Source organism: Pezoporus wallicus, unplaced genomic scaffold (assembly GCF_028554395.1).
Source record: "Pezoporus wallicus isolate ANWC-B61680 ecotype Strahan unplaced genomic scaffold, APGP_CSIRO_Pwel_v1 scaffold_6446, whole genome shotgun sequence".
Taxonomy (NCBI): domain Eukaryota; kingdom Metazoa; phylum Chordata; class Aves; order Psittaciformes; family Psittacidae; genus Pezoporus; species Pezoporus wallicus.
Genome location: NW_026636264.1, coordinates 2,577,835 through 2,589,992, shown reverse-complemented (window position 1 = coordinate 2,589,992; position 12,158 = coordinate 2,577,835). Strand labels below are relative to the sequence as shown.

Here is a 12,158-nt window from a genome sequence, read left to right as displayed (position 1 = left end):
CTCCAGTTTCTCTTGGGGGAAAAAAAACCCAGTCCAAACAAATAACAAAACAAGGTCATGGCCTTTCAATATGTGCATAATAGATTGTTCATTCAGTGACATCAAATGAATTTCACTGAATTAAACTAGCAGCTTCAGGAGCACAGAATTATTTTAATCTCACCTTTCGATGCTGTTGTCGTGTAGATAGGCAAATCTTTAGCAGCTCTTCTCAAAATCTCCTGCTGGTATTCTGGTCTCTCTTCTTTTTCATATTGTTCTTTATCAGCTTTTGACAAGCAGAACTAGGAGGGAGGGAGAAAATGGATCAATGGGAAGAAATTATTTGTTACTTTGTCTTCCAGTCAAGCTCCAAGGAAAAGACCCTGTGTATCTTATTCCTAGGTCTTTGGACAACCCCCACCCACTGACCAAAAAACCCCACATACAAAAAAGAAGACTGCCACAGAAATTACAAGAGATCCTTAAAACTCCACAATAGCCCTGGGCAGATTTTAAAGAAAATAATCTTTATCTCTGTTCCATTATCTACAGCATTTTCCCTTCAACACAAACGAAGGTAGAGACTCATGGTGAGTTTCAAAAAGGCACAACCTTAATTCCTGATAAGCATAAATTAAGTGATCTGTGAACAAGAGAAAGATGCAATATTCCTTTGTTCCTACAGGGAACTAAAGTTCTCTTATCCCTCTTTCTCTTAGAGAGGGGTACAAGCCAGAGAGGGCAAGAACATGGTGGGGCAGAGGGCAGCCTCATGGCTTCAAGCACAGAAACTGAAAGTGTTTAACTGGGATTTTACTTGGGTGCTGTCAGCATTACAACTTCTACTTTTGTAGTCAGCAAAATCCAGGAGCTGTATTGAAAGCAACTTCTCCAAAGTCTGTACAGTTTGAAAAACTTCCAATTCTGAGTAAAGCATAGGAACATTCCTGTTAAAGCCTCACTGAAATGTAGAGCTTTATCAGAAGAAGCTGGAGAGCTTTTACTCACTTGTAAAACACTTTGGTATTCACTGAAATTGTGGGCTTTACCATTAAGCTCCACAAAACCCCATGCGCTGACAAGCCTCAGCAGAGTGGGGCCTGAACTCACTATCTCCTTTGTATTTTTCTCTTCTGAAGCACTTTTAAACTCTGAGCTTCCTGCATGGACTACAAGAACTCTTTTTATGAACACACAGACAAAGTATTCATGGAAGTGAGTGGAAAATCCTGTGTGTGCAGCTGGAACAAAGATTGTCTTAGTGTGATTTCATACAACTATATTTTCCTACCAAGAACATGTATATGGTTAGTTCACATGGATTTTCCTCTCATCTTGTACTTCTTCCTCTTCTGGATTACAGTCAGTTGGCAAGCAATAGCGAAGACTCCACTTACAGAAAGGAAGAAGCAGTAAGACATTGCTGAATTTCTCTATTATTTCATTACCCAGAATGCAAACAAGTTGCCTTATATTTTACAGAATCTCGTTAAGCCTCCTGTTCCATACAGCAGCATCCCAGTTATTGAGCCTTACCACCATTGAAAGGTGAAACATGAACCACAATCCCCTTATAAATGATCAGAAACTAGGACTGATCTACGTGAAGGGTGAAATTAAAATTTAACCAAGAGTCTGACCTAATTTTTTAACTGTAATATCCAAGACAGATGGTTACTCAAATATGAAAACTGAATATGCTTACATCAAAAGTTTAAGGCAGATATGAAGCAGCATGCCAGCAAACAGTGGTGCTATATTCCCTCCTCCCCACTCCCCTTGTGAGTCTGCTAGGTGACCCACTGCCTGTCTCCATGACCTGCAGTCAAGCCCAGGCTGTATTAAAGATGAAATACTGCTTCTAAACCACATTTCTATGGGAAACCTTTAAAGCACAGAAAAGGAATGAAATCACAATATTTAAAACTTTTTAATTTCTTCAAGTAACATCATAATCGTAATATTACTCCAAAAATCCTGGATAGGATTTTGGTTTTCTGAAGAACTATATTTCTGTTCTAATTTCAGAAATTCATAGGGCCATGAGACTACAGTCTCTTTGGACAATAGCAGGATATGTTCACAGACATCAAAAGCTGTCTGTTACCACAGACAGGATTTTCAATGAGGTTCCAGCAGCTCTTATTGAAAACAGAAAGAGTCCCTTTGTTTCCTTCCTCTTTCTACATCTTGTGAAATGTTGATTGTTCTTTATTATGACAAATGTACAGGGATTACACTAAAACAACAGCAGCTGCAGAATCTTTTTTTAGTTCAATAGTAAGATCACAGGATGCTGTTTGTTTTGCAAGAATGGCTAATTTGAATGACTAAAAATATATACATTTATGCTGTCATACAATAGGGAGATTCTGAAGTCAGGCTTTGTTTTTAAGTGTAACCAACATAAATTACTCACTGCTACAAGAACAGAAGGGTCTTGCCTCGAAAAAAGGGCCAGTAGTTTTTTTAGTTTGGTGTTTTTTTATGTTTTGTTTTTAATGTGTGTTTTTTTGCTTCTTGTTGTTTGGTTCCTCCTTCCTCACAGTTTTTTAAGCTAACTGTAGAAAATTGTATTCAATCTGATTTACCTCTACACTTGCTATAGGAAACATTCATTACATGCCACATGCCCAAACCATTCCTTTCACTCACTGAATACGAAAAGCATGCTACAACAATCATTGTAACTACAGAATAAGTACTATCAGAAGAAATCTTCTATTACTGAAGAATCCAAGCAGACAGTACAAGTTGCTAGGTATTAGCTTTATGATCAGTTCTAGTTCATACAGCTTTACAAAACCTAGAGTAACACAGTTCCAATCACATTTGGAACTCTCCCTGGTGCAATTTCAGAGCATTTCTTCTTGTCCTATTGCTTGTTTCTTGGGAGAACAGATGAACACCCACCTCACTACAACCTCCTTTCAGGTAGCTGTAAGAGAGTGATAAGGTTTCCCCTGAGCCTCCTTTTCTTTAAACAATCCCAGTTCCCTCAGCTGCTACTCATAGGACTTGTGTTCTAGATCCCTGACCAGGTTCATTCACTCTTTTTGCTTAGTTAAATAGCAGAACAGTCTTCAGGTCTTTTCACTTTGTATTCTGTAGCTTAAGAAGCAGATCTCTAAGCCATAATTAAACACTGTGGAGCAGTGTTTGCTTTTCCTTAGAAGCATGGTTTAAACTCTTTTCAAAAGCATTTAAGGTTGGCACTAGCACTGAAAGTCAGCCTTGCCAAAAATAGAATAAAAATTCAACCCCCATAGAGTAAACAAAGCCTCAAATAGTTTAGCCAATTTAAAAGCTTTGTAAGACCAAGGAAGGAAAAGGAAACATTGTAAATTTAGGGTGCCAATATTTAATCCTTACATACACACACCTCAGAGAAAACAGAAAACAAGGCAACCCATCTCAGGCTTATTGCAATTAACACTGTTTTTTCAAACCAAAACTTCTATGGTCTTCTGCCATTATATAAAGCTCCTTCATGTATTCACTTCTCAATTGTCCTTAAACCTTAACCCTTGACTTACTAAGTTGTTCAGTCCTCCAAGTTATGACTATACACTGCATACGTACTTTCTCTAATCAAAACAAAGGTCAAAACTGGCTAAAAGGGAAATATAAAAATGTTGTCATTTTATTTGGTTTTAAAAATTCCAAGTTTCAAGCAAACTACTTCAGAGCAAAGCACTGTACATGACTGTCAAACTTGTAATTAATTAAGTGCATGTTTTGTATGAGGAAATGTCATTACACAAAGTATATGGTATTTTAAGAGTCACTTGATCATTTTTATTCATGATACACCGTCATGCTGTTCTATTTCCGATAATGAGAAAGGAAAGGTGAATCATGCAGCACTGCAAACAAATTTCATCACTGAAAAGAGTTCAGCTATTTATAAAAAAGGCATTGACATTTTTCTGAGGTTATATTTACCTCTTTAGAGGGGGATGCAGGAGATGTGAAAATTGTCTTCCAGTAAGACCATACAAACATGAAAAATGACAGATGAAAAATCACAAGGTAGACAGCTGCAATAAAATACAAATAAAGAGTTTGGTAAGTAAAGCTGAAAAGAACAAGAACTAAAATCACTCATCTCTGATGAGGGCTAAACTATTACAGTATGAATCACCTGATAAAATTATATTAAACCCTTTCCCCTGAATAGATTTAGTGCTTTAGGAGTGCTCACTTAAAAAAACAAACAAAAAAAACCAAACAAACCCAAACGTGATGGCTGTTATTCCTCAAGGAAATAATATGCTCTTATGTATAATTCCAAAACAGACTTTGAAGGAAAAAAAGAACACCCCACCCCAAAAACAAAAAACTGAACACAGCTTCACTTGTGGCATGTGACTAACCTTCTTGGATAAAGAAGATGCTACAATTCTGTTCTAAATTATCTGATAACTGACCTATAGAATTCAATTTATTTTCTACTTCTAACAGAAACAGTGCAGCACTGTGCCATTTTAGAAGGCATTGATCATGACAATAAAAACCCCGAAGTACAGGTTTGGAGAGGACAGCACTCCAAGATGAGAGCTAGCTGTGAGTTAAAAACTGCCTGATTATCTTTCAAATCATCACAGGAATATAAGCTGGAAGAGTTCTGCTATTACAGTCATGTGGCAACAAAATGTAGGTAGCTCTAGTAGAGAGCTCAATCAATTTATGAATTGGTCTGTGTGATTTGGTTGCCTTAAAGGCCAGAAGCAGACCTTAAGACCCAGGAAGTTTCTTCCAATCTTGTTTCCTCTAACAGTTTATTTTACCACTTGTAAAGAGGAAACAGATCAGTTGTGCCAGAACAGCAAGCCATAGAAAAGAAGTCATAGTAAATATTTACATTATCTTCACTTATATTATCTTCAGTTCCAGGAGGAAGGAAACTTGACCTACTTTCCTGTGCACATAAAAACACTCCTTTAAGCTGCATGATGTACTTCATGGATGGTAAAACAGGCTAGAATCTTTGAGAACTTCCAACAGCTCAGGAAATGTTTGTGCAGTCACAGAAGACATGGTCTTAACTTATCTTTCAGGGTTTTCATTGCTTGTTACACTGAAAACAAACTTAATTTCAGCTTTCTTCAGAGAATTATGCTTTTTACCTTTGCCTCCAACTCCTCCAACCTTACAGCCAGATCTGACAAATTTTCAACTTTGGAGCTGATCGAAAAAGCAAGAAGCAAAGCCTTTTTCAAAGGCTATCCTAAAACTGTCATCCTGATGGGAAAGAACTTGTGTATCACTATAGTAGGCACTGCATAATTAGAAACTGCCTTTTATTAAAAACATATGAACGTAATTTGCTCAAGCAATCAAAGAGTGAGAGAATGGTTTGGAAAGAGGAGAAAGACACAAAACTGGAGTGGCATCAGATGCACAGATAGGAGCTTTGGGGGATAAGAGGGTGAGAGGAGTTGAATAGAAGGAAAAAGGAAATGAGATGCAGGGCACAGCAAAACAAACTTGCAGAGTAAACAGTTCCATTCCATCCATAAAAATCACCCCACAATTCAGATTCTTTTGAAAGATTATTTTTAGAGCACACACAATCCTTCAAACTTCTTGGTGCAGGCTGTAAATGCCCCAACAATAGCATGAATAACAAGCACCAATGCTGGTTGCAAGCAAGGGTACAGAACTGTGCCAATGTTATCAATATTTACTAGAAAGAGGCAGCTGTTACAGTGCTTTTGCACTCTTGCAATAACTGAGAACTTGCTATCTGTCGCTGTCATTAAAAGCCACTAAAATGGCTCGTCCTCAGTAGCCAAACTGGAGCAACTTGAGGTGAGAATTTCATGGCTGTTTCAGTGATGGGCATCCCTCAGTCTGGAACAGAAGAGCCTGCAATTTGCAGTCCATACTGCCCCTCCACTGAATAAATTCTTGCTTTTTTTTCCCCACTCCTGTACTGCCATTCCTACTGTGATTACAAGTATCAGCACAGATACCTGATTACAGTGCTCCCCAAGAAAAGAGAGGGAGGGAAGACACCATTTTTGACAGCTTTAGTTTACTTTGGCAGTTCATCTACCCACCATTATGGGTAGCCCTATCTCCTCTGCAGCATCTCTGAAGCATCTTGGATCAATTTCCAGTACAAATATAAACCAGCCTCACTCCTATTCAGCTCATTTTCTTGTAAGTAGAAAGCTACACAGAAAACACGTCAAAACCCTCAAACCTCAGTACTGGCCAGTTTAGCCAGAGTCATGAGGAAATCCTGGCAAAGCTAAGGGGAATCCAGGATTCTTGGTGCCATTCTGTGACCAAATGAAGTCACTTCTCTTTAAAGCACTGATGCATATCAGACCATAATTTACGCCCTCAAGAGGACAATGTCTTAAGACATGCTCTTAGAATCCTCCTAAACTATGCTAACCCCTCCTAAGATATGCTATTAACATCCTTCTCTGAATCATTCTTAATACTACATCCAAGACAGTCAGATTGCAGAAAGATATGTAACAGAAGTATATTATATTGTTAAGAGAGATGCAGAGTTGAATTTATTCCTCTATCCTAATGAATGTAAACCTAGACAAGAATATGAAATTACAAACAAATAGCCTTAATGGTGTGAATAAATTGCCACTCATTTAATCAAAAGTTGCAATTAATTACTGGAAATAAAAGAATTTGAACACAGTACACTGAAATATGAAGCAAAATATATTTGCTAAGATGCACATTATTGATTTACACAGCAATGTTACTGGTAGCTTGGCCTTTTGACCCTTCTGATGTTATTTCCTGGCTATTATGATTTAGTTTATCAGAACTTCATAAAACTTACTACAGCTTTCATTTCAAATTAAAAAAAGGCTTTACAACTCATTTTAAGATCAACCTCAGTATTTCAATAAAGAAATTCATGCATACAGGATGCCTGTGACATGCTTTAGAATTGAAGGTGCAAGAAGCGTGCAGGTGACAGCTGTTAAAAGCCTCACAGTCAGGTTCCAGTGACCCTGTCAATCTCTTTAATTACTCAGGCATTTTTCTTCTCTGGTAGGTTTAAGAGCACCTGTTTCAGTCAGACATGCACCACAATGGTATTAAAGCCAGAGATCTGACTATGCAACACCAACATCACTGCTCTGTCACGTTTCCTTAACTGAGATTAACACAAGAGGTTCCACTTAAACTTGAGAAGAAACTTCTTCTCAGTGAGGGTGACAGAACACTGGAACAGGCTGCCCAGGGAGGTTGTGGAGTCTCCTTCTCTGGAGACATTCAAAACCCGCCTGGACACATTCCTGTGTAACATTATCTAGGTGTTCCTGTTCCAGCAGGGGGATTGGACTAGATGATCTTTCGAGGTCCCTTCCAATCTCTAACATACTGTGATACTGTGAGATGTGAAACTTGTCTTTCCAGAAGAAACTAGAAAGTAAAGCTTACTCATAATACAGGTCAACAGGAAAGCATAGCAGAATTTGCAGAATTTTTTAAGTAGGTAAAGCCCAGCTGTGTAATGGGATATAAAAATCCAGAGGAAGACACAGCTCCCATATTGAATAACTTGCAGTTTACTTTGGAGATTTTCCCTCTCATCTTCTAATGAAGAAGTAACAGGAACAGGACAGATTCCCACAAGGTTCCTTCCTTTCAGTGTTCTCCTGGATGTTCCCCACCAGGAAGAACACTGCTAGACTACCTTCAAATTCTGTGCTCTTCTGCTAAAACATTTAAGAGATGAGAGCCTCTTACAAGTCATCTGACACTCTGAAGACAACCCTCTGCAGACAGTTAAAATGCATATCTATGCCTAATTTACCACCCGTGTACCTCCCCCTCCCATAAGCTGAAATGAACTCCCAAACAAATACCTCATCAATAACTTGTATTTCTACAGGAAAATGAAAGTAAGTTTTATACAAAAAACAGACATATTTTGAACTTCTGGAATTGAATCACCCTTTATACTAGTTTTCAATTCACAGTTAAAAGAAGTGGCACAGAAAGAATGCTGGAATCTTTTTGGTCAGTTTGTATCCCTAAGTACTACACACTGTAGCACATACATGCCAAAGCCAATATGAAGACTTAAGTACAGTTTGTCAAAACAGGCCTTAACCATCAACAATTTAAAATTATAATGTGCAGCCACCTTTGAAATGGTTGTGTTCTGCACAGTTCCAACCAGTCCTAAAGAATGGGGCTCTTAGGAATCTGGTAAGCTGTTTGGAAAATAGCAAACTGCAGAACAACAATTCTTCCTCTTCCGTAAGTATTTCAGGTCACAGGGTGTGTTCAGAAATAAACAGAAAATGGACTTGTGGATCTGCTGCAGTTCCTTCTCTCTTATCCTTTTTCTGTTCTTAGAAGGTACTCATTTAAAAGTATTTGCAAACCTAGATCACAGACTCACAGGGCTTGTCATTATCCCAAGCTTGTGGTACTAGAAGCTAACCAGACTCAACCTCAGAATATTTACCTTGATTCTTAGCAGTAATTTACTTGCTACAGAGCTTACATACAAAGGAGTATATTTAACTTCTATGTGCCTTAAGACTTGTGTGCAACAAAACTATTCACATCTTTAAAAATTAAAAATTTACCTTTTTCTGCAGTTGAAGGAATAGTAACTGGAAGAAAAAGAAAAAAGATACATGGTGAGTAAATGCATACTGAATCAAGTGTTTGGCTAGAAGCGAGATATGAGACAGCTGTTTTGTGCCAAAGTGTACTTCAGGTGTTAGTACAGCTTCCCTACCCCACACTGGGGGTAAAACAGGAATCAGTATTACTCTGGCCAGCCCTTGAAGCTTGATGAGTCAGTGGAAGAGCTGAGGGAATTCAGTTCCCTGCTTAACCAAATGAGCACACTTCTTTTCACATTGATTAGATCCTAATTTATGCATGTTCCCCTTCATATATGCACCTAGCAAAGTTTTCCGACTCAACAACTAAGCCAACAGGGGTACCACTAGAAAGCAGAAAATGAAATAAAACAAGTTGCTACAGAAGTCCCCGTGGAATTGTGTTACATGTAACCTACTTCCCTCACAGTTTTTTGCCACCATATCCCTCTTCCCATCACATGCTACTTTTGACTTTTTTCCCTTGACCTGGATTCTTCAAGTATAGTTAAAATCTCTCCACTTCCTTATCTCCTACATCCTTATTTCCTTGTAACCCAACAGCAAATTCTGTTGTTCAAATCTACCTTGTATACTGCCTGACTAGTAGTACATCCTCCTGTCTTCAGGCTTCTCCAGAACCTTCACACTTCATTCATAAGTTCAGGCAAGATGCTGAACAGAGATCTGCTTTACTTATTGGGTTGCTTTATTCTTCCTTAGACATTGAATTCCTGAAATTCAACAAGGAAAGGATCTTTTCTTGACTCTTCATCTTATACAGCAAATTCTGGTCACCAGCACAAGCTAAAGGTTAACAGGGCATGTCTTGCCTACTGCAGTTCACATCACTCTATACTGTCTCTTCTCTCTCAGCTCTAACATTTCTACAGTCATTAGTCTGTGTGCCAGTTCAAGAGCTTTTTCCTGATGCACGCAAGAGTCTTCAATCTGCAGGGCTTGAGTGTGCATTGCAGAATTCCTTCTGAAGGGTTACTTTGGTCACAGAGGTGGCTTGTGTCTCACCTAACTGCAGATATCTATAGTAAAAGGGTCTGCAACTATGTCTCTTTTTCTAGTCAAAAAGAGACATAATGAGAAGACATTTCAATGCACAGATGACCCCTTTTTCTTCAGATGTGTGGGCGTGGTGTTGTGCGTTGTCTCCCATCTTATCCTTATCCTTTTGCCCCCTCCTTAAAACATCCACTTGGTACCCTCTATCTGCCCATGGAAGTCTCTGTGAAGTTAACGGAAAAGGTTCCGGTCCCTTCCACCCAAAGGAAGGAGAAATTACCATTTAGAATAGAACAAGGCTAGCTTCAAGCTAAAGGAGGTCAATCCTAAAGAACATCTCAATTTCACATTAGGTATGCATACTTGCATATCCTCCTCCCCTGTCTCTGTCTGCAACAGGGACATGATCTACACAGGAAAACAGACCTGAAACACACAATTACCTACAAAGCATGCATGTAAATGTAAGACCAGGTCCTGTTGTGTCATGGTAGTCTCAGCAGTACTCCACTGCATGCTACAGAAGTCACATTATTTTTTAAAGCAAATCCCACGTTTGCTTGAAATTTTAATAATGCGTTATTTCTCCAGTTAACACATTTTTCAACTACACAAGGAGAAGATAAAATCATTAAAAAAGTGAAAATTAAAGTTGCTGAGGAGGGTTGTTTGCTTAGCTTCAAAAAAAGAAAAAAATCCTAAAAGTACTTCAAATGAAGCTTACTCTTTGGCTCCTCTTATATCTTAAGTAAAGACCTTTGCACACAGCTGGACAAACACCTATATCCCTGGACAAGGAATATAAGAAAGTTCTTAATTATCCTCTAATGGGAGAACATCATTATCTATAAAATTACAGGAAATTTTTGTATGCAATTCTGATTAAAGCACTCCATAATCTGTAGCCTTACTTCTGCTCTCAGCACGAAACAAAATTGATCCAAATTTCATGTTTGAAGACTCAAAATAATAAACAGTCTTTACACACACAGGAAATAAAAAAAACCCTTAAGATGCTATCACCTGTGAGACTTCATCAAAAGGATCCCTAAATAAGCCTCATAAAAATTAATTAAAGATTCACAGCACCAGGAAGATGATTTTCTCTTTCCTACTTTGGTCCCATGTGTCAGAACACAGTTATTTGACTGTGCAGAACAATTTTAGTTTGGCAAACCCCTGTGTTTTGAGGTAAAAGCCAATACTGAAACACTTGTGATTTTCATGCCGTCTTATCATCCTCAAATGAAATAAAAATAAAAGATGACCAGTTCTACTGCCTCAGAAGTTCATGCGTTTCTCTATCCCTTTCACTGTTGTTATTCCCGTTGTCAGATAGATTAAATAAATAGGAATCCTACTACTTGAGTCCAAATTCACTCAGCAAATGGCAAACAAACAGTTTTACAGGATCTTCAGGCTACCAGGCAAAGCCTTCCATTAAGTGAGTTAATATTTAACCTTTACATAAAACAGGCCTTTATTTGCTAGGCTGGTAGCGTAACAAGCAGCTTTACACCATCAGGAAATCGATTCTAGCTTTTGAACTCTAGTACAGGAAAAAAAAGAGCCAAATGAAAACCAACAAATCAGAGTGAGCACATTGTCGCCCATCATCCCTGGCCTAGTAATTTAAGTTACCAGCTTAGCTCTCTATTGCTTGTAACTACTTGCCATCAACAACTGGTTACAAGCCATCAGCTTTCACAAAATTAGTACCACTTTCAGTTTAAACACTTCTAAAACACGGGTGGTGGTGGTATGCAGGGAAAAGGCAGCACTGCCTTTTTGCTTATTTTCTTTAAAAAAAAAAATAAATAAAGCACTGCACATAATTTATATGTTAATCTAAGGATGCTACCCAGCAGCATCCCTGGCAAAGGTAATTTTCCTTCATAATCCCAGGTGTTCATTACACCTTTTTATGGATACTCGTTTTTATACTGTTGTCTGTTATCTTTCATCTCACCTATGTCACAAGAATGAAAGAAGCAGAAGCCTACAGATTATCACAGGAAGCAATCCTGCAGCTATAGGGACATCATTAGTTTCATAACAAATGGGACTGGGGAGAAAACGGCATTTGTTGGAAGCATTCCTCTTGGAGTATAAACTGAGGGAGCTCCAAATTTCACAAAGCTTTGGAAATTTTTTAAGCTGCTTCAGGAAAACCTGCAAGAACATCTTGGAAGAACAAGTAAGTTTAGGGAGCTGGTTTGCCTTCAGTTTCAGGCTTATTTTCAGGATTGCTATGAAGTGTTCAGGCACCTTCCAAATCACTGCATAACAGGAAACCCCCCAAATCTCTCCAATCTGAGGTAAAGAGGTGCAATGATCTGCCAAGACCTTGCAAGAGGCATGCTGAAAAATGACACATTTGCCTTCAGCCTTCAACGGGAAGAACCCCACTGCTCTACAAAACCCACACATCACATCTCCTTACTCCCCTAAAAAGCATATTCCAATTAAAGTCAGATCTGCTCCTTGCAGAGCAAGAAATTCAATGGCAACTAATGCAGAAGAATATATAAGAACTGATCTCATTAC

The 12,158-nt window shown here is 38.4% G+C and overlaps 1 protein-coding gene across 4 annotated transcripts in view; it reads right to left on the bottom strand.

Moving 5' to 3' along the window:
• ZDHHC20 (zinc finger DHHC-type palmitoyltransferase 20) overlaps positions 1 to 12,158 on the bottom strand; it is a 42,550-nt gene that overhangs the window by 17,423 nt on the left and 12,969 nt on the right. For all 4 annotated transcript variants that reach the window (XM_057399641.1, XM_057399642.1, XM_057399640.1 and 1 more), the window contains exons 2-4: positions 8,574 to 8,600; positions 3,928 to 4,022; positions 164 to 284 (exon numbers count right to left, since the gene is read on the bottom strand). In XM_057399641.1, coding sequence (XP_057255624.1) covers positions 164 to 284; positions 3,928 to 4,022; positions 8,574 to 8,600 — 243 coding nt within the window. The remainder of the gene's footprint in view (positions 1 to 163; positions 285 to 3,927; positions 4,023 to 8,573; positions 8,601 to 12,158) is intronic.